Consider the following 22,813-nt stretch of genomic DNA (forward strand, 5'->3'; position numbering starts at 1 on the left):
GAATGGCTTAACAGAGGGGTGTCGAACTCTAGCTAAAAGAGGGGCTATTAAACAGAAAAAATCAACTGGCAGTAGCTATGTTCCAAGCCTTATTTTCTAAGGATTTTGTGGGGCTCTTATTCTGCTGAAAAGAGCTTCTCAACAGAAGGACTGGATTTTGAATGGACCAGCAGCCCTCAGGAGAGAAGCAGCAGACAGATATATTCGTTTTTAGCTTGGAAGAACTGGATTATTTAAAACATAAAGGATTTCTTGATATATGCGGTTGGCATCACTGTGAGTGATAATAACAAAAGCATCGCTATTAAAATGCAGTGTATTATTGCTACCTTAGGGCTTATCTCTTAGATCTTTCCTCTATACCAATCCAGCAGGGATTTAATGATGTTCTGTCCACAAGTTTGCCCCCACGAGCTGCAGGGAAGACAGGATTTGCTCCTCAAAGCAAACTTCAGAAGCACAATGCAGAAGAGGAGAAGAAAGAGACCAGGGAAGAGGGAAGAGCTGAGTGAAGAATAGAGGGACTGTGGTACAAGGGGAAAAGGAGTAAAAAAAAGAGGAGAGTGAAAATACTGAAAAATATAAGCAAGTACAACCTGTCGGGTCTGCTTCTCTGAAGTTTATGTTTCTGTACGTTACTGTGAGGTGAGCTTCTTGCAGTCACAGTCCTAGTCTCATCTTAAAGCATAAAGCCTTTTTTGGCTTCTCGTTTGCTATCACTTTTACACTGCAGGTGATGGAGTTTGATTTGTGTGCGCACAGCCTTTAAAGACCTGCTAGCAAGTTTTATGCATAAAAGCTTTCCTAATTGGGAATGCTTTTCTCATTCAAGACATAAATGAAAGATCATAGGCACTCACAGATGCTTAGGTGTAGCTAGCTCTTTTGCGGGAGGAAGAAAGATTTGCATCCAACCGTTTGGCTGCCTTGCCATTGAAATGCAAAGCTTCTCAGGAGGGGTGCAGCTGGCCTAATACTACTTTTTGTAAGTCTGCCACTCATGGGGAGAGCAATGCAGACACCCAAACGCTGGTGTCTAGTGCTATTTAAGATGCTTTACAGTATCTTTCCCACCTCCAGCTGCCTTTCCAGAAGTGCACAATCCCTCAGGCATCCTGTGATGTATCTGCCAGCGCTGCTGCAGGTGTCTTGGATACTCTGGGATGTCAAAAATGGTATTTGGTGCCTATGTTTAGGACCTGAATCAGTCCCAACATGGTATAGCTGTGAGACGCTTGCTCTCTCAGAAGAGTGAGAACAGTTCCCTTTGCAATTTATAGGGAAAGTTAAAAGTAGATCGACTGTTGACAAGTCAGGTTGGCTGGTTTACAAGAGACTACTATGTTCAACAGATGGGAAGAAGCTGCTAGATCTGGATTAAAAGCCAGAACCAAACAACGCAGCACTTAAAAGTATTTGATTTCCTGAGTCCCTTAAAGTGTGGGACTCAGGTAGATGTAGCCTTACTTCCTAATGCTGGCACTCGAGAAGGTTACAGAGACGACTTGTTGTTCCATTTTTACTTTTAATGTTTATACATTTGAGGAAATATACGATGAAGTTAGGTTTTGCACTTCATTTTGTTTGTCACTACAGTGATGTTGTACTATTTCTCTTATTCCAACTACATGTGATCAGGTGGTTCTTCAGGAAACCTCCTCTATTTAATAAAAAGGTGAGTGTTCAACGGGATTAAAATGCTGGCTGGGGATACAGAAGCATTGCTGAGGTCCTACTTCTTCAAAAGAAACAAGCAAAGTACTGTAAGGAATGCATTATCCACAAGTACCCTAAAAAAACAGTTTCCCTTGGCCACAGTGCTCTGAAGCACTGGCTGTTTCTTCTGTAGTATAAATATTTATCAACAGAAGAAAAACTGTTCTAAAGTATGGATGTCACTGTCTCCAGGGTCTTGATCTCGGCCCAGTGAAGCCAACATTAAGCCAGGATTTCAAATTATTTTAGGGACAAGACTACGCCTTTCCCTAAATCTGTGCTTCATGTCTCCTAGGTGTGTTACTCCTAATCTGTACCAATGTAGGTAGACATGGGCCGGTCCATGTGTTATCTCCATATGGATACGACTGAGTAGCTACTGGGCAGTGAGAGGCAGCAGCTCTCCTGTTCAGGCAAATTTGGGTGGGCTGTGGGGCAGTTGGGGTTTGATTTAGTTTGCTTCATGCTGATACAATTCACATCCTAAGGGATTTATTGTTCTTTTCTCTGGAAAATGCAGTAATGAATCCTTGCCCTCTAGCACTGATCTTCAAATCCCGATTTGATCCTGAGCCTCATCCTACCTACATAAACCTAATTGTTAGCCAACGTAGTCTTCCTCTCCCATCTCTGATTAAAAACTTCCCATCTTGATTTATGTCTTTGCCCCAAAATGAAACTGCTTGATTTTGCTTCTGAATAATACAAAAAAGATATAAATCCAGCAGGAAAAACAGTGGGCAAGACAAGTCCATGAGGGGCAAAATGGAGAAGTAAAACCCCCTATATTTAAGAAACTTTACTAAAATGCAAAACTATAGTAAAAAAACCCAAACAAACAAACAAAAAAAAACCCAAACAAAAAAATCCCTCTTCTAAAAGTAAAGTAGTCATCTGAGCATTGGCCAAAGCAAATCCAAATGCGATCTCATGCAAGTGTAGTGCGTGTTTGTGATTCAGACATTGAAAACGAATTTCCCCATTAATAGAACTGTGTATTTTTCTTTTAGCTTGGCCAGAAACCAGATGCTGGACAATCCGGCCATAGTTATCTACGCTACGATTGGGAATGATGTCTGCAACGGGTAAGGTGTAAACTTAATTCATATTTACAGTAACATAAATTTGGCTTCTTTAGAGTACTGCTGGCTGCTTGGACATTCATGTTCCATTACTTTGCGCTTCCCCATGATGGCATTTTTCTTTGCTATTGGTCTGTGCTTCATTCTTACTTTTCTGCTGCAAATACTGGTTGTTGCCTTATCTGTATTTGTCATAGCCACCTACCAGTCCTCATTTGGAGCTTGTCTTTCTTTCTTTCTTTCTTTTACAAGCCAGTGATAAAGTGACAAACGGTATGTCTGAAGTAGAGTATTTCTAACTTCGCAGATGAAATGAGGTATAACAACAACAGGAGGGGAAAAAAAGAGTTTAAAAGCATGTATATCTGTCTTGCCCAGTGTGTCACCTCCTGTCAGGAGGGAAAGCGTGACTGGTTTACCTTTTCTGAGGAATGACAACACCGTCCCCTGTCGAGGTCTATTTTCACCCTGCCTGTACTGTGCGCTGCCTGCAGTCTTTGCTGTGCTCTCCTGACAAGGTGTTTTGTCTTTTTGGCTTTACTCGCGTCACGAGCTCAGCAGGTGAATGAACTGAAGCTTTCAAAACTAATAGTTCTGGCATTATCCATTAGCAATGTTCGCAGGGTCACTAAGAGGTCACTAGTTGGATGCTTCTCTTCTTTCCAGTAGTGAGAAGGCAGAAAACACCTTGCTGCCAGGCCAATGCACAGCACATCTGTACCACGGTCTTGATTTTGCAGGTGGTCCGAGTGCTGTTAGTGTAACATTATTTTCACCATGATGAATCTTCAGGTTTTCTTTTAAGTGGAAGAAATAAATCTGACTTAGGCAGAGACTTTCAAAACACTCTTTTTAATCAATGACACAGTCTCAGCTAAGTCTCCTTCTAAAGCTTTTGAAAAGTCCCACCCGCAGGTTGTATAATGAAATTGGAGCTATTACACAGGCTGTCAGGCTTTGCCATTAAAATATCCTGGGTTTGGTATCCTAAAACTTTGCTTAGCAGCAAGTGCTTGGGTTGCAACTTCACACACCAGGTGTTGCACTCCAGAAGCCACGGCCAAAGGCCAGGCAGGGCTTTCCCTGCCACTGTGGTGCTTGAGAGCCCTCAGAAGTGGGCTCACACAGCAGAAGTGGGACCTCAGGGGCCACCTTTCAGGCCTTTCCCTGGCACCACCAGCTCCCTGGTCATGTGCGGGCCGCATGAAGAAATAACCTCCCATGAAACCTTCATCCTTGGCATCTCACCCCTGCCCAGAACTGCCAAATCTGCCCTCAGCACCATCCTCTTTCCTTGGGAAGGATGCACAAATCCCCAAAAGTAATGCCACCACCCTTTGACTGAGTGGGAAAAGCAGTCACAGAGCTCCTGCTACTTGCTGACCAGACTGTCCTGGGCATCTGATTATTGAGAAGCTTATGGAGGTATCATTACGACCACCCCCAGAATGATGAGCCCCTCCCCAAATAGCACCTTTGCTGAACTCTGTGGCCCCTGCCACAGGGACTTTTGAGGTGTCTTCTCCCAGGCTTGGCTCAGGATCTGTTGCACATATATTTGAATTCTGCTGTTTCACTGACTTTGCTAAAAGCACCTCTTTTTCCTTTGTTTTATTCCTCATTCTGCAGGTTATTCTTTTCACTTCCCCTGTCTCTAACTCTGTTTTCTAGTCTTGCCTGAAGCAAAAAGAATTTTTTCACAAATTTAAACCATTTTGGTCTTGCCTCGCCCATTTGTATATTTCAAAACAGTATTTATTACTTGGAACTCTGCTGTCTTTTTATCCCAGCATCCATTACCTGGCAGAGACACTTTTGTCTGCCCAAATTCTGTCTAGTGTCTGTTTTCTTCCAAAACATTTGCAGCATCACAAGAGGCTATCAGGCTGTAGCAACCCCTGTGACTGCAGCAAGGGAAGATGCTTCAGCTTCTGTAGCAACATGCTGTTTCCACTGAGTGGGAAGTACAGCAGAGAGAGATTTTTTTCAGTGTCCAGTCATTGTATGTAGCTGCCCTGGCTCTGATGTAACCACAGAGGTTACAGAGGATGCAGAGCATCCTATGGGCTTGACCTCAAATCTAGAGTTTGACAAATAAAAACCTCTTCAAGGACAGCTTTAAACTGTAGTAATAGAGCCTTTCTGGCCTTATCCTGTATTTTACCTTCAAAAGAGTGGTGTGCTGAGCACACTGGAGACGCAGCTCTTAGCCAAAGCATTGTTAAAATGCCAGTATTTCATCCCATGTGAAGAGTGGGGCAATGAGTAATATGGATATTTGTAGAGGAGAAAGATAATGAAATTGGCAGCCTGTGTTACATGTTCCCAGTAGTCTCCACACTGTGGTGTCCAAACAGAGGGGTTAGAAAAATAAGGACAGATGGCAATGGTATCTCTCAGCCCACTGAGGTGTAAATTTGGGACACAATGTGGGACACACAGACCTAGAACAAAAAAAATCAGACAAGAAAATAATGAGCACCAGCCGTTTCAAATACTGTACAATTATTGCATGTATTAGTTGAGCCTGGGCTAAGGCACTATTTCTCCAGCCTCTCTTTCCCAGCTTTGCAGTTATGACATCAGCAACAGAGAGGTGACAGCAGCAAAGTGGGGTGAGCAGGCAGCTGCCGGGAGGGAACCTGTATGAAACAGCACTGGCATCCAAGGCTACCAATACCAAAATACTGCTGCACCCCTCTGGCCCTAAAAGTAGCATGTGAGCCTGAAATACCTCTAGCTCCTTTGTCCTGGGCATACCAGCCCTCTGCAGCGTGCTGGAGCTGAACTCCTGCACTGCAGCTCCAACCCTGCGTGGACATGCATGTGGCATGTGTCAGTGTGTGCATGTGGTATGCTTGCTTGCCAGCTGGCCACCTATGCCAGTAGCCAAAACCCTGGGCATGTAACAGCATGTGGCTGGAAAGCAGATAGATGTATGGCTGAAACATTGGCTGGGGGGATATTTATTTGGGCTGGGGTCATGGGGAGGGGGCAGTCGCTGCCCCGCAGGGTGTGGCAGGCCAGGCCCATGAACTCTGTGCAGAAGGAGGGCGGAGAACTGTGTTTGGACTATGTCAGACCCTGTCACAAGGGACTGAAGGAGGTCTGTGTGGCCAAAAGAAGCTTTTCTCTCTGGAGAAGCTTTGCACACATTGCACGAGGCTGTCTGGTCCGTCTGTGTTATGTGTGTGAACAGCTAGGGTACCCGTGGTGTTAGGGCATCCCGGGAGCTGTGTGCGCATCCAAGGATATTACTGTGTATTTGTGTATTCTAGGGGGACAGGGAGTGTTAATTTCCTAGCCTTGCACAGAAAAGAAATGTGAAGAAATGCCCTGAAATATCTGCATGACTTCAGCGGAGAATGACAAGAGAAAGCAGAGTTATTAATGTCGTATTAATTTTGGCTCACACTGACATGTTTACTTGAGGCAGAGGACTTACATCAGAGCAGTATTTTGAAATCAAGTGCTGCAGCACCTGTAGGCAAAATGATGTAATTTAAGGGGAAAACCAGTCTTATCACAAAACTGCCTTGTTTGGATGGCTGTCGCAAGGATAACCTGAATCTTAATGCTGTTTTTCAGTTCTACTTAACCAGAGAGTCTCAAACGCTTCAGCAGCACGTACTGCATTAAGACATATTTCTGGGCCTAGGGAACTCATCTAATTATTATTTTGTGTGCAAAACACAGCCCACTGAAGAATCCCAAATCCTTGCCAGGGAAAGTGGTTCTCCCACATGGGACTCAGCACCCACCACAAACATTTCTAATGCTTCAAGACAGAAGAGCAATGCTTTTGAAAGCTCCTGCTTCCACAGCATTCGTTGACAAGAAAGCCTACCTGATTCCCCAGAAGCTCACCTGGCGCTGCAAGCATCGAGTTTGCCCTTCTCTTACCCCTGGGACGCCGTGAAAGAGATTTAAAGGCCTTTCCAATGGAAAGGACCTGGATGGATCCTCCTGGCTTCCTACCACTTTCCTACCGGCCCATGAGAGAGATGGGAGCCACTAAAGCCATAAGGATGGACATTAGTACAACCTCATGCGCTACTTGGAAGGACATCCCCTGTCTTTTTTCTTGAGCAAGGAGATCAACTCCTCGGTGGGTGTTGAGGCTTTCTCTTTGACCACCTTGGTCCAGCTGAGCTGCACCACCAAGGCAGGCCCGAAACTGTCACAAGAGCCTGCTTCCCAAGGTGCATGGTCCACACATTGATGTGCTCCAAATCCTGGCTATGGTGTCCTTGCTGCTATTTCTGGGGGCTCTTTTTAGAGCTTATGCTGCAAAATGCATGTCTTTATTGTCTTTCCCAATTCAAAAAAAGCAACTTCAGGACTTAAACGCTCTGCTCCTTGTGTCCCAGGGAGGGCCAGGGAACCCTGGAGCTGCCTGGGGTTTGTGGAAGCATCCTTATTTCCATCCCACTGACTCGTCACTCTGAGAGAGGGCAATGGGGCATCTCTGGACAACAAGAGGCTTTTACCCAGAGCTGGCTCCCCTTTGCCTTCTAGATGTTGCCGGAGCAGGGCCTTGTGGAGCTGGGGTCTCCTCCATGCCAGAGACCTGTGGATCCTCTCTTACTGGGATGGGACAGCCTTCTTGGGGCTGTGTTCACCTGCTTGCTTATAGCCCCTGTTATGGACCTGTGCACCATGAGAGCGTGGCGATGGCTCTCAGGCAGAGAGCTGGTGGATGGTTTTTCTGTAATAAGTGGTTGTTTTAATAACATAACTAAAGCAGTGTTCTCTAGGCAGCCTGGGGTGGTTTTGCTTGCTTGTTTTTCTTATGTAAGTTAAATTCTATTTCAGCTTCAGCATTCCACATCCCCACCCCCCACCCCTGTGGCTTTTACAGAAAAATGCAAGAGCTTGGGAGGGGACACAGCCAGGCAGATGACCCAAACTGACCGAAGAGGTAGTCCATGCCAAGCAATGTCATGCTCAGGAACAAAAAGGGAGAGGAAGGGATTTCAGGGGCATTGGCCATCTTTTGCTCAGGAACTGGCTGGGCATTGGTCTCGTTATGGGAGGTGATGAGTTGTTGCCTTTGTGTTACTTCTTTTGCTTGCTTTCTCTCTTCTTCTACTTCTCCCTTGCTTATTGAACAATAACTTTTTTTTTATCTTGACCTCCAAGTTTTCTTGCTTTTGCTCTTCCTTTTCTCTTGCCCTTTCTCACTCACCAGGGGTGAGGGAGAAGCACACAAATGTCTGTGTGATGCTTAGCTGCCCACCAGGGCTAACCCACAACAGGAGGCCACTCTAAAAAAGGGATGCAGCTGTCTGTTTATAGCAGGGACAAGGGTTGCACTGAGGGAGGTTTCTGTATCGTTTCTGATTTTAGCAATAACACTGAAAGACTAAAAGAAATGGCAACATTTTTATAAGGTTTTACTTAGCTAACTTAATGTGAAAGAGCAGCAAAGAAGAAAATGCAGCTGGTTCAGGTGCCTTTTTGGGGGCACATTATTACCTGAACACAATGTCCTCTTGGCACCCTCTTTTTCTGCAGGAACCGTGACACGCTGGCTCACATGACTACACCCAAAGAAATGCTCTCCAACGTGATGCAAGCTCTGCGATACCTGGACTCCCGTCTTCCAAACGGCAGCCATGTGATTTTGACAGGCTTGGTAGATGGCCGCTTTCTCTGGGATAACCTGCATGACCGATACCATCCTCTAGGTAAATATGAGGTATTGTGGGGCTCCTCCTGGTTACCTGCCTGCTTGTGTTGTCTTCTCTCCCTAAATAATGTATTACTCCATTGACAATTTCAAGAAAACCTGATAAAGTGGAGTAAATCTGAGAAATATGAGACAGATATTGGCTGTGCAGTAGAAGTAGGAGAGCCAGTTTACCATCCTGCCTGGTTGCCCCTCTAGCCAGACCCACTCAGCTCCAAATCAGGCTCAGCACATGTTGTAGATGTGGAAACAAGCTGTTCTGCCTCAGCCTTGGCCAAACATTGTGGCTGGCCGGCTTGCACTTCATCCTGGTTGCTGTTACAGGTGGAGCTGGACATTTGGTGAACACCTCCACTCACTGACTGGTGGATGTCTTGGTAAAACTGGATGTGGATCAGGACAGAAGGTTTAAGTCAGGGGATTGTGAAAGACTGGTTAGATATTAGAGAAATAAATTTTCTGCCAGCACTGGGTGCCTGCCACCTCCTATGCCACCTACAGGTGTGATGACTGAAACTTCACACCACGTGCAGGCATGTTTTGGGGCATTCCCTCAGACTCCAGTTGCCGTAAGTACTTTCAGGCAGTGTTCTCAGAGATTTGGAGGCTGCCTTTGGGAGCCTGTAATCTCAGAGCATGCATGAAACTGTATGTGTGACCACTGATGGACCACTTGCTCCTTGGCTTCATCCTGTGCCAAGCAGTGGGGAGGAATGTCATCACAGGGAGCTGCATTCACATGCAATGGTGTGTGACGTCCATCCTTGGTGAGTCTGACAGCTATGCCTCTGATTTCGCTGGGGATGTGGGATGTTGTGGGGTGAAGAAGCTGGGACGTTAGTTGCAGAACCCCTTATCTACAAGTTCATACCACCCGGCAGTGGATAAAGAACGTGAAATACTTTATGCAGATAGCAAAGAAAGGTTTTATGCAAACAGCTGAAGTCAGTCAAGTATATATACAAGGAACAATTGTGGACATTCTGCTGCCAAATTTTAGACCTAAAGCATGTTCTTATTTGTATTAGATAAGGGAATCTCTTTTGCATCTGAGCAAGTGGGAAGTTGTTGTCATCTTTGTGCCCATCAGCAAAGAGAGAGAGAAGTTAAAACACATAGTTAGAATGGTCGATCACAGCTTCAGATGATTTTGGCAACCACTGGGTACTAAAGCTTTCAGCAAACTCTGTGCTGTGGTTTCCCCAGGGTTCCCCAATCATTGCCAGTATCCCCACAGCTTCTGCGCAATCTACTCTGGGTTATTTTGCCCCTCAAAAAGTACTCAACTCTTCTCAGGAAGCCTGAGGTCTTAATTTCTATTCCTGATACCCGGTTACATTTTTCTCTAATAAGCACTATACTGCTACCAATGAAAGCAGAAAAAGTAAAGAAAAATCTTGTCCCTTTCAGGGCAGGGGGAGCTTGTCATAATTATTTTTTAGCCACACAAACACATTTCTTTCCTTGAGTGCACGCTTATCACAGGGATGGTTCCTCTACTGGATATCTAATTATCAGAGAGAACACGTAGAGTTTTTTGGCACAAGCCAAATCGGGAGTGATCAGCTATATGACAAGTTGGAAATTTTCCAGAGGGGCTGATTTGCCTTGGAGGGACCCAATTAATCCTAAACAACACATTTTGCAGCAAGAGATCACTTCTGGCAGATCCTCCGATAGGTTGCAAGCAGGCTTCCCCACTTGGCTGCCAGTCAGGCGTGACCAGACGTTGGTCTGGCTTTCTGCCGAGTCCCTGGTCCCCTCGACAGCCCATCCCAGGGCCTGATGCTTTCAGGCTACATGGGTCTGGGATATCCCACTATCCAGGAGGGACACTAGATCTTTGAGTTCCCCATTTGTCGCTGCCCAGGCAGCTGATACTGCTGCTGGGTGATGGGTGGCTGTGAGACACACAGGATTCACATCTAGATCAGGGAGCTGCTGCGAGGCATCCTGAGGAGCCCATTTCACTTGGGAGAGTTCCCAAAACAACAATAAAATCAGCGCTGCAAAAACAGCGAGGCCTGATGGAATCATCAGTACACTACAAACTCAGAGAACTGAGCGGCCATCTAATTTCCATCTTGGTTGTCGCTACTAAGGAAGTAAAAACATAATGAAATGAGTGGTTTCCTTGGCAAGCCAGGCTATTGCATAGTGCATTGAATTTTAGGGAATGTCAGCTGGGTTTTTGACTTCATGTTTGAATTTGCTCACCCACACAAGCATAACCACTCTCCTCCATGACAGCAAAATTGTTCCTCCCTTTTAAGGCTAACCTCTCCGAGGTAAATGTGAAACTCAGAGTATATACAGGCATCTTCAATCTTCCCTCCAGCGTTGCAACCTCTGCCTTTGGAGAGCGAGGGACACGTTAATGGATAAAATATCAGTCACGCACTTCAGAGGTTGGGGCAGGCTGTGATAACTAAACCCATGTGTGAGACGAATCACCCGTAAAAGGCCAGAGGGAGATGCAGGAGAAGCGAAAGTAGCCCTGCGTGCTGTAGGGACACGGGCGCCTTAGCAGGAAGGGTGCATCGGTGCCACCTCTGTTGCACCCTGGCTCTGGTGGTGGAAGGATTACCAGGGGGCAGTTGGGGCTCCTGGGGAGGGGGGTCTAATGCATGGGAACACAGACCTGCAAAACAAAATTACATTTGGCCATCAGACATGTGACGTTTCCCTCTCTGTGCTTTGCAGGGCAATTGAACAGGGATGTCACGTACAGTCAACTTTATTCTTTCCTCGACTGTCTCCAGGTAAGGTGGCTGGCTGTAGCTTACCAGCTCCCCTTTCCTCTTGGCGTGCTGCTAACCCTGCTCCTCGTGCCTGCCCAGGTGAGCCCCTGCAGCGGCTGGCTGACCCCCAATGAGACCCTCAGGAATTTGACCTCCGAGGTAAGTCTCGATGAGGCTGCAGCGGGACCACCCTCTTGCACAGACACTCTTCCAGTTTGTCCCTGTGTCTGAGGATATAAGCCTAATATCTCAAAGACAAAGTGTCAGCACACTTTTCCAAACGTGGAGGTAAGATGCAGAAACATCCGCACCCACGTAGCCGTCCTTCCCAATGCTGTCAGGCTCTGGGAAGCAGCATGGAATTCATAAATGTATTCCTTTTCCAGCCTCTCAGCTGCCCAAATTTATTCTCAGGGGATGTGATCTCCCTGAGACAAAACCATTCAGGTTCATGTTCTTTAAGGAGAAAATGTACCTGAAAAGAAAGAGAAAGCTTGCAAATCAAGTAGCTGTGAGTATGAAAAGCCAACTGCATAGATTTCGCTGGCAGTTGGAACAGACCTTGAGAGCAAGAGCCTTACCCTGTCTTCATTTGGGATTTGTGCTAATCTTCCTCAGACACATTTCTGTGGACTTAATCGCCAGATGGTGTGACCAAGGAGCATCCAGGCTGAGTGCAGGAATGGGAAAAGACAGAACAGAGATGTCTTAAAACTCACCCTAAAAATCTGGCTGCAGAAATGAATGTCACATAATATCAGCCACTTATTCCCTTATGGTACAAGCTGATTTTTAATCCCACCACCACCCACCGCAGGCACATAAAAGAGACAGTAACCAAATATTGTCAAAGATGTCATCTCTGTTTATAGTCATATTAATGTTTGCATTCACTAAACAAAAAATATGGCCTTAATTTTACCAAGGCTTACATACGTGTTTCTTTTTATGTCCTGTCCCCCTTGACTTCAGAGAAGGCACTTAAGCGCTTTCCTAAATCTTTGCAGGATTGCATCTTATATATTCGTACCAACAATACAGAACATACAGTACCCGTAACTTCTGTCCATGAACAATGCGTATGTCTGCGGGGTATGAATTAATCTTCTTTGTGAGCCCCTGTCTGAAACTAATTGTCTATGTTATTATCCAAACTGCATGATTTAAATATTTAGGAGATTCCGATCTCTGTTACAGCTGTAGAAATCACACAGGATATATCAGTTAGTAGACACTCAATGGAGGTAATTGAGTCTGCTGAAAGTAGGGGCAGAATTTGATCTGAATAGATAAACGTTAGCATCCGTAACACAGTAATGGGAAGGATAATGGGAAAGGAGAACATTTTTCCTGTAGGAAAGTTTCAGTTTTCTTTAAGCAGCATGAAAATGACTGGGCTGCCACTCATCAAGAGGCCTCCAAACCCAAGAAATTCAGAACATTTATATAGGCATAAAGACACTACTCAAAGTCATCCACAATAAAATAACCATGTGCTGTATTAAACATATTATGTCAGCTGAGGCCTCCGTGCAACCTGCAGTGACATATTACATGGTGAGCTGGGTAGCCCCAAGGCTGCTGGCACTCATGCGAGACTATGTTATGATGCAGAATCCCATCTCACCTCCTTTTCCCCAGCTAAAAGGGCAACATTAGCTTTCAAATTCCTGACAGCGCATTGGTGACAAAAGCTGAATCCACGCAAAACAGCGTGAGCCTCAATGACTCATCATTCAATTGCTTGATTTTTGCAGAGAGCTTTACAACTTTCCAACGTCCTGAAAGAAATAGCGAGATCTGAGAAATTTGCCAACTTTGATATTTTCTACATGGATTTCCCACTGAGACAAAGTAAGCTGTTTTTTCCTTGTCTGTTTCATGCAGCATTTAGTCACGTGCTGGGCAGCTAACACTCTCTTTATGTTTTAGCTCTGTACTGGGAGAAGGGTGGCATAGCCAGCCAGCCGAGGTGACCCTGCTGTCAGGGCTGGGGCCAAAGGGGGACCCTTAACACCATCTCCAGCTTCCCTGGTTGGGGTAACCGCAGACCTCTGCCGAGACAAGACCCCACCACCAGCCTTGGGACCACAGCTGCCTCGCTGCTCCCAGCCACCGGCACCCACCACCCTGGTGCACAGCGACCCGACTATTTGCACTTGGGTGGCAGTGGGTGTTGGTGGCGAGGTGATAGGGATGGCAGCTAAAAATGCTTCCTGCTGGTCCACTGCAGTTTCTCAGATTGATGAAGAAACAAAGAAATCTCAAACCTATCTCGGTCCATAAGATTTGAGTTTATTTTTGATCATTGCTTTTATAAGCAGATCGTCTAGGCTAGAGATGGCATATCTGCAATGGGGAAGGTAGTTTTCATGAGCTGTAGTTCACTACATCACTGCCCAGGCCTCATACTGCCTCCTCCGGGATGAGCAGTGCCTCAGGAAGGTGAACTTTTCTCAGCCACTTTTCCTGCCTGAATAAGCCGTCTTCTCTTAACTCACTGGTTTTGAAAGTAGAAGTGCTTTTCCCAGGAAGCACCTTCATGTGGCTGTAACTTTTGACTTGAAGTGGCTACAAAACTCATCCTTCTCTGACCTTAAGTGACATTAGGTAAGCACTTTACCTAAGTCACTTCCTTCTGCAACTCTCTCTCTCTCTCACACACTCACACACTCACACACACAAAAAAAAAGAACTGGAAATATTTCCTCATGAGCATGAGTGGACAGTGTCCTTGGGAGTCTCGGGACAGGTTCCTGGATCCCTCTCAGCTCCCCTTCCCTCACAAGATGTGCCCGAGTCCAGCTTGAGGCACCACCCATCACCAGCCCAGCTCCATCGCAAGGAGAAACACACTCGCTCTTTCTTTTCCAAAAAAGGATCAGCATGCTGTGATCATGACTGAGGTGGGCAACATAGTCAAGTAGTTAGAAGGTGATGGAAAAGTAGGAAAACAGCTTTTACCCTGTATCCAGGCTGAACCTGCCATGTTTCAGCTTATGCCCACTGTCTCTCCCCCTCCCTCTGGGTGCTGCTGTGAAGAGATTGGCCCCGTCCTCATCCGCTCCCTGCAGGCTCTTCCCCGGGGTGGACCATCCCCATCCCTCAGCCACTTGTGGGCCCTCCCAGATAGCAGGAATTTTTATGTTCCAAAAATAGTGTATAACAACTGGGGAAAAAACCCTGATCTGTATTTCCTTACTTTTATAGTCACATAAAGAGGTAGTTCTGTGTTGCTCCTCCTTGATAAAATTTTGCCTGGGGACTGTATTTAAATCCCAGCACGCAGATAGCTAACAGCAAAGCCACGAAGGGGCAGAAGCACCCTGGCAGTACTTTAAAGTGTACATCTCTAACATCTCTCCTCTTCAGTGCCTGGCTGTCCTTGGAAGCACAAAGCTGCTGAGGCACCTAAGATTATTGCAAAAATCTCATGTCGCAGCCAAATCCTATCAAAATTCATGAACTTATTTTATCCTACGTGATCCGATTCAGGCAGCTGGTTCTGGGCCTCACACAGACCATACTGAGGAGGAGGTAAAGAAGGGAGGACGGGAGAGGGAGCCTTTCTGTCCAAAAGTATCTCAGAGAGGTGGGCTCCACTGTCAAATATCATAGCACAGAGTTTCAGGATGTCCACATCTCTTTGTGGCTTTTGCCTCAGCTTCTTAATATTTCACAAGTCATTAGGATTTGGAACAAACTACCTGCTGGGTAGGCAAATTACTTTAATAAGTTAAATGACTAACTTTAGGTAATTTATTTGCTTTCACGAAAAGAAACAGCTTAATATAATTTGCTGTTCTTGATTACATCGTGTTAAATAAATGAGGTAAACAAAATCACACATGCACATACAAACACCAGCTCTGAAAGACACTTTGCAAAGTTTCCTGCAGCCCTGGAGCCAACAATTTGAGCTTGCCATCAAGAAAGCTGTCAGTTCATCAGTGTGCTCAAAAGCCAGCTAAGGCTGCTGACCTACTTTTCTGGTGTTTCTGAAGCAAGCATAAATCCTCCTCTAAACTCTCCAGACATCAAATATTTAGCAGTGGTTGCGCACTCTGATGAGTACATTGATTTCAGGCTGGCCTGGGCATATATACACACAGCAGCTCCCAGCTTTCTTAGGGTAAAATTTGAGTACACTAGCATTTATTCTAGGTTTAGAGGGGTATTCAAGCTCCAGCGTTGCCTTTGGCTGAAGAACTTTGCGATTCCTTTACAAAGCAGTGCAATAAATAGGATAGGGGTTGTTTGTTTTGGCTTTTTCTTGGTGTGGATGGGAGCAAGCTCTAGTCTAGTCTAGCCAAGGCAACAGGCATTTTTAAGACAAAGTCTGGACATACTCAGTTGGTGGGTATTTGTTCAACTGCTCTAGGATTCTTGAAGGTCAAGTATAATGGTCTAAATTCATCTGTCTTGATATAAACCTTACCTATCTTGCTCCTTTGTTGTTTCTGGCACCGGAATAGTAGTCCATCTACAAATGAAAACACAACCACAAATTAAAACACAATAATCAGCCTTATACTCAGCATATAACATCATACATGAAGAGTTAGGCAAGCTCACTCTGTGCATCTATATTTGCACTCCGTGGTGTAAGCTAAGGTGAGTATGTGTTGTGCCCAACGCACTGCAACTTTGAAACAGAGCTTCAAGCCCTGTGTCTTGAAACAGGTGACTTGGGGTGTTGACTCAAGCATCTCGGGTATGTTTCTATAGTCAAAGCAGGAATATCGCCCTTCTGTGAGTACTAAGTTAGCACGGGGACCCAGACATCACTTTTTGACACGATAGCCAGGGTCCAGCCAACAACAGTGAGTCTAGGTCAGAACTGTGGTGCTTGAACGGGGAACATTTCCCTCCTGACAGGATGCTTGCATAATGCTATTAAGAATTCTTAGTCTGTCATTATAAAAGAAATTATTGAATTTACAGTCTGTTAATGCCACATCCACGAGTCCCATGTTTGATCACTCCACCGCCCTTTTGAAGAGAGAGAGCTTTTTACTTCTCTAATGGCTCTGGGGCTTACAGCACAGCATCATTTGCATTGAATGTCATGCCTGTGTAATTCAAAAGGTTATTTTGTTGGAGTTGAAAAAGACCGCTCAGAAGAGAAGTAACTGAAAATGACAGTCTATTCCTGCAGACATCAGCCCATGTGAATATTATGTTACCATCTCTTTCTCTAAAAGGCACTGTTTTCTTTACCTTTTTTTTTTTTTCACTGCTGAAGATGCAACTAAAATGGGAAATGCAAAAGTATTAAATCAGTATTAAATAATTTACAGCTTTCCTCGCTACAGCATCCATCTTAGTTGGGAGGGAAAGTGAATTGCTTTACGATTATTTATGTTCAAAGCGCTTCCTTGCATAAATATTGCAGAGAAAAAAATTAACAATAAAGGCTTAAATACTGCCCTGAGGAGAGGGGATTGTACACAATATTGGCTCTGACAACTTTATATGAATTATCATAATCTTCATGCAGAGCTGTGGTCTGCTTAAAAATACCAGCAGTGCTTTGAGGTAGAGAGGGGTACCTCTCCGGGCGGGTACCTACGTGCTCACTGGTGATAACCCCTCTATTTACATTATTTGCAGCGGCAGAGGAGTGGCACAAGATGGGAGGTGAGCCCTGGCAGCTGATTGAACCAGTCGATGGCTTCCACCCCAGCCAGGTAAAAATCCAGCCCCCGGAGATGGGTTGGAGCAGGCGGGATGCCAGCGCCCATTGCTGCTCCAGACACCCGGTCAGCACACCGCAGGGATGCAGGTTTGGGGGATTTCTCTTCTGAAAGAGAGGATGGCTTTAGCCCCAGAGCAGACATCTCCGTGTCAGCTGGCTGCTTTTTAACTCCTGCAAGATCTTCTGCTGCTTTCTTTCACTCACTGCCCAGTACAGTGGCCAAACAAGTCTTCAGCCACAAAAACAGACCCTTGCCACATAGGCTGGCTACCCACCTGGTCAAACACCTGCAGAAGTTTTGCAGGGTCAGGGCAGTGATACAGCACTGCGAGGACCTGAGAGGTCCCCTCCGAGGCCACGGGTTTCCCCGTCACAACCCAGAACAAAGCTTTCCTTTTGAAGCCATACACTTAAATTGCTTCATGCTTTGCAGCTACATGTTATGAAGTTTTCTCCCACTTGCCTGGCCTCCAAGGACAGGTAGCAGGGGAAGGTTTACACTCAGAAATAAATGAAAGGGAAGGAGAAGCAGCTGTTCTCTAAGTCCTTGCTTGGGTTCGGTAACCTAGTGTGAGGTTGCCTGGTTCCCACCACATTAATTTCAAAGCAGTTTTTTTCTAACTCTGTAAAACGCATGGAGAGAACATGTTTGCAATCAGCTACAAACAAAGCCAACTGGTTTTCTATACACTAGCTGCAGATTTCAAACACATATGCAAAGCAGAGCAGCAGCCAGTCTTCCCCATACCACCCTGAGAAAAGCTGCGTGTGAGCTGAAATCCCATGCGCAGCCTGTAGCAGCCATGGCTTGCACCAGCAGGCACAGCCTGGCCAGGGCTCTGCCGGCCACAGTACGGTCATCCCCAGCCGCCAAGTCAACACAGAGCAGTGGACAGGTCCCCCCAAAATAAGACCACTCCTGCTTCCCATGCTTTTCAATCTTGACGCTTCAGAGCAAGAATTAAGCTGGGCTAAATTTCGAGGGGACAAATTGCAAGAGGTGGACGAGATGGACAGCACCAGCAGAGCTGATTTCCCCCCTCCTCTGCCAGAGGGCTCTGGCAGCAGCAGCGGCTGCTCGCCATCCCATATACTTAGCAATGGGTCCAGAAGTTTCTTGCTGCCTGCTGCTATGAAGGAAATGCGCTCCAAGCAGCTGGCTGCACTTCCAACATCCCTGTCCTGCCCAGGGGCACAGGTCTGGGCAGTGGCTGGGAGGAGGAGTGATGTTCCTCAGTGACGTTTTTGTGGTGCATGGTACTAGCTCTGTGCCACGGCAAGAGCAGTTTGGAGAAAGCTGCTGTCTAGGGCACCACTGCCTTCCTCACACTCCTGGCTATGAGCTCTCGTCCACCCCGGTATGACCAAGCCATGCAAGCGAACCCCACCACGCTGCCCAGCCACTTGGCAGCTCCCCCTGCTCAAATGCACAGGGTGAATGTATGGACTGGCTTTATATTGCGAGCTAACACCCTGCATATATTCAATCCCACACCCCCATCACCAAATAACCTGATGCGCTGCTGTCTTGCGTGTTGAGAAAGAACTGTCCATGGAGAAACTCTCTGATGGCATGCACTGCAAGTACTGATGGATTCCAACATTTCAGCAGCTTCCCCATTGACTGTGCTGTCCGTTGAGCCACGGCACACCTGCAGGGGGAAGTCCAAAGGCAAAACACATGCTTTAGTTTCTATCTTTTACACCCATGCTGGTCAGCTGGAGCAATACAGTGGCTTGCTTAGCCTTGCCATGTCGAAAGAGCCTCCTGTTCGAAGAGGGACTCCGGGGCATAAATTCCTGCCTGGCTAACACACAGTACCAGGAGATGGATGCGTGAAAGTATGAACTCACAGCCTGGGGACGTGGAGAAAGTGTGTCTGGATTTTTTGCTGCAGCCCTTTTGCAAGGAAGCAATTAGAGAAAACTTGGCAAATGAAATGAGAGTGAGAACAGCGATGAAACGAACCCCATTCCCAACCCTGCCATCTGGGGAAACTGTGCAATAGGAAGAGTCTGGAGTGAAGAAGAAAAGATCTTTGCGTTATTTTTATGTCTTACCCTGAGGCTGGCCTGAGGCTTCTTATAACCCCCAGCAACAGCCCACCGTGGGAGCCAGGCTCGCTAGGTCACAGCTTTTCATCCAGGCTCTTGCCCACAGCCTGTATCCCACCAGCAGCTGGAAGGTAGCGCAGAGGTGAAGGCAGCAAATATTTATCTTAAAAGGAATCCTGCCTAAGCCGAAAGAAAATTACAAAAGGGCATTGAAGGGCAGCTGCAAACCCACACACAGCCCCCGGAGTCCCGAGCTGCAGGATCCAGCCAAGCGCTGCCATATTTCACTCCCGCTGGACCTGGCATCCTGCAGTGGTTATGATCTCCCCCTCCTGCTCTTAGGATGACGTTAATGCTTTTATAGGTACATTTTCCCTTACAGTCAAGGTGCCAGCTGTAGATATGTCTCACTTCAAGTGAGTTATTGCCCTTCTAGGATTTATTAATTAGCCTTATCCAAACATCCACTCTTTAAATCCATTTTTCTTTTCCTTCTAGTATAGAGAAGTCTGTTATCAACATACCACTATTTGGACTGAGACGTAGCACTCTGCTCTGAAAGAGTGGCTCTCAATAAAAAGAAGAGGAAGTGTGAGCAAAGAGTGATATTTAACAGTACGCTTGAGAGAGATGATAAACAATTCACTTATTCCTCGTACTAGTTTTATTTAAAGTTTTACTTTCTACCAAGGTGAATGCCTCTGGGCAGGTACAGCTATCATGCCATGTAGAGCTGCCTAGCAGGAGAGGACTGATGCTGTGCAGCTCATCAAGTGAATGAGGGCTCTTACTTCAGTCTCTGCAGCTATTCCCCACACCGCACATTCCAGCTGACAAATAAATACAAGAGAGAAGATCTAGCCTCGGCATTTCTACTGAATTTTTTCTCTGAAGATCTCAAAGCACTTGACAAATACTCACAACTTTTTGAATTGAGCAGCACTCCAAGGCAGGCACAAACATTTCAGTTCTTACCTTCAGATGTGGAGAAACTTTGGAGTCTGGCATACAAGAACCGCAGTGCCCCTCTCTGCCAAGGATGAGCTGGAAGTGTACCACAGTCCCTCGTTGTTATGGTACAGCAGTGGGCAGGATGAGCCCGTGTCTGATGTCAGCCCCTGCATTTCACCTGCCATTTATCTGTTGTCACCTTAATTTAAAAAAAAAATAAAAATCTATTGGCATAAACATGGCAGAAGCAGGTATCAGCATGTCTATCTGGTGGTCCAGTGGTCCAGCCGTGCAGCAGGGATGTGGGAGGGAATGGAACGTTTCTGAGGCTTGTGTACTGATCATTGCAAGAAGGAAAAGAAAACATGGAAAGAGGCAACACTCCCCTGTCCCATTACAGCTATTCTGGTCTCCCATGGTTGGAAAAAGCTAGGTTAGGACACTCAGGCGGGAGCAACTAGTCCCTATAGTCCCCACTCCAGGCAGTGTTTTATATTTAAAAACCCTTGAAAGAAGGGATAAACACCAAGTGCTCATTTGTTTAGCCAGGCCCAGAACCACATTCTCTTAGTGAAATATTTTTGGTGGGGAAGGGGGGTTTCTTGCATGTTTTTGTTAAGTTACAAAACAGAAGGCTGCAAACAAAACACTAATTCTTAGGGTAACTGCATTACTCTTAAGTTTCAAAGCCAACATGTGGCTCTATGAGGGTTTTTTTTCCAAAACACCCAGCTCAGGCCATAGGTGAAAGAAATTCACACCGTTTACTTTTACCACCTAAAATCAAAGTACATCCCTCAGTCCTCTTAGGTTCCCTCTAGAGCTGACTTTGAGACAACATACCCCAAAGTCCAGCTTGATTATCCTTGGAAGAAGTCTTTCTTTTCCCATTGACTATAGAGGGAGCCCAGGGATTTTCTTCAGCATCTCTTCCTTACTACAAAATCTCACTGCAAATCCCCATGAATGCCAGATGGCTTCAAAGACATAATTTCTCTCTAGAACAGCTCATTGCTTTGTTTGGATGACAGGGCCATGCATTTCAACAGGATGCTGCATAAACGGCTTAATTTCTTGCTTTTATGAACTTACTAGGGAGAACACGAAAGCCCTGAGCATCACAAACTGGAACCTGAGATGCTCGGAATATTCTTAATGATTATGTACTGGCAGGAAAGCACAGCTTGAGCATGATTAGCTTCTCCCTTTTTTTTCCTTAAGTCATAGCAAAGCACATTCCAGCCAGAAAAAAAAAAAAAGAGAAAAAGCTGAAGTGACGCATATCAGATCAGTTGGGTATTTACACTTTGCTGAGAAGCATGCCCATCGCCAGTTTGGTGCAGAAGGGGAAAACAGATAGCCAGAAGCTACCGAAATAACACAGCTACCTCCCAGCCAGTCACCCAGAGTGCTATGAGGAATGGCTTATATTTCCTTTAAAAAATTAGCTTGCTTAGGCATTGTCATCTTCACTAAACATTAATTGCAAAACCCATATGAATTGCAGCAGGTCTCAAAGCATAGTGGCTTTGGAATTTAATAAAGATCTGTAAGAGAAGTGATTTCTAGAATCATTAACCTTTCTCTGCTGCATGACTTACCCACAGTAAATTATCGAAATCCTCAGGATCACTTGAAACGGTGTCTGAGCAGGAACTATAGAATTTAGGGCAGTCTAAGCATATATGCCTTGAAGTGCAGTCAAGAGCAGTCTGAACACTGCAGAGCATACCTCCGGGGCTACCTTTGCAAGAGGGTGCACCATGTAAAGATGGTAGGGTTTTTTAAGCAAACCAACCAACCCTGCTAAATTTTCTTGAGTATTATTATTTTAATTATATTAACTGTATATTTAATATATATTAATTATAATAATACAGTCACCGCTGTTAGAAAACCAAAACAGCTACTCTTAATGGAGACCCTAAAAGGTCAGGGTATGACATCAAAAGTGTCATGGAGAAACTGGTCAGATTAATTTCTACTGATGGGTGCTTAAGTGTAAACATATCAAATATACCTCTGACAAGATCATTTTACTCTTTTTAAAACAACTTGTAATAAAGAATTTCATCTTTCTAAATGAAGAACAGTCTGTTATCTTAAACATACACAATATTAAACAAGACTCTTGTTTTACTTCAGACTGGAAAAATATGCCAGGGACAGTCAAAGTCAACACAAGGCTTAGGGACTGGTGAAGTAGATCTGGGGACTTCCATGCCAGAATGGACCACTCTGAGACGGGTCTCAGCTCTCTGGCAGCCACAGGGTGTCCCAGAATAACCAGCTTTGGTCACATCAGAAACTGTGACCAGGAGTAAACACCCTATTGCACAATCTTCCTTACCCTTCTCCCCTGCCTCAGTTCCTCTATTAGCTTAACAAGATATCCAGGGACCAGAGCCCAAGAGCTTCCACTCCATAATGTGTCTCTTTGCACATAAGCTCTGAATAAAAGAAAGTTTTTGTCTCCCGGCCCATCACTACAGCTTTTTCCAAAAACACAGAATTAAAAAACAGCACATAAACATTCCCCAAAGGTTCCAGTCTGTTCCCAAACTCCAAAACAACCGCATTGTAAGAGTTAAACCTTATAATTACAATAAATGTCAGAGTGAGTTTTAGAGTTGAAAGTAAAGTTACCATATAAGCCAAATAAGCTGAAGGTGTAGGGTCCTCACCTTATTTTTACTGTTCAGAAGGATTTTCCCTTGTTCGAGCAGCTGGAACAGGGTATGTTCTTTGGTTAGATAGAGGTTACGGTCCATCACGTGGCTATACAGGTGAGTCTTCTTTACGGTGGTGTCCCCTAAATGGAGGCATGAAACAACTACACCACAGAGACACAAGAAAGTGATATTACTTGTCCTGTTTG

General features: G+C 45.4%; 1 protein-coding gene and 1 long non-coding RNA gene across 2 annotated transcripts in view; one reads left to right on the forward strand and one right to left on the reverse strand.

Moving 5' to 3' along the window:
• Positions 1–22,813, forward strand: part of AOAH (acyloxyacyl hydrolase) — an 80,532-nt gene that overhangs the window by 57,361 nt on the left and 358 nt on the right. Inside the window, exons 15-21 of the mRNA XM_056335282.1 lie at positions 1,639–1,675; positions 2,727–2,801; positions 8,316–8,488; positions 11,194–11,252; positions 11,331–11,390; positions 12,989–13,085; positions 16,845–16,921. Of these exons, the coding sequence (XP_056191257.1) occupies positions 1,639–1,675; positions 2,727–2,801; positions 8,316–8,488; positions 11,194–11,252; positions 11,331–11,390; positions 12,989–13,085; positions 16,845–16,921 (578 nt within the window). The remainder of the gene's footprint in view (positions 1–1,638; positions 1,676–2,726; positions 2,802–8,315; positions 8,489–11,193; positions 11,253–11,330; positions 11,391–12,988; positions 13,086–16,844; positions 16,922–22,813) is intronic.
• Positions 13,049–22,805, reverse strand: LOC130147720 (uncharacterized). The gene is made up of 3 exons (XR_008821309.1): positions 18,991–22,805; positions 16,834–18,581; positions 13,049–15,714 (listed from the first exon to the last, which is right to left on the reverse strand). It is a non-coding gene; the product is annotated as an uncharacterized LOC130147720 (long non-coding RNA).

This window comes from Falco biarmicus, chromosome 4 (assembly GCF_023638135.1).
Source record: "Falco biarmicus isolate bFalBia1 chromosome 4, bFalBia1.pri, whole genome shotgun sequence".
Taxonomy (NCBI): Eukaryota; Metazoa; Chordata; class Aves; order Falconiformes; family Falconidae; genus Falco; species Falco biarmicus.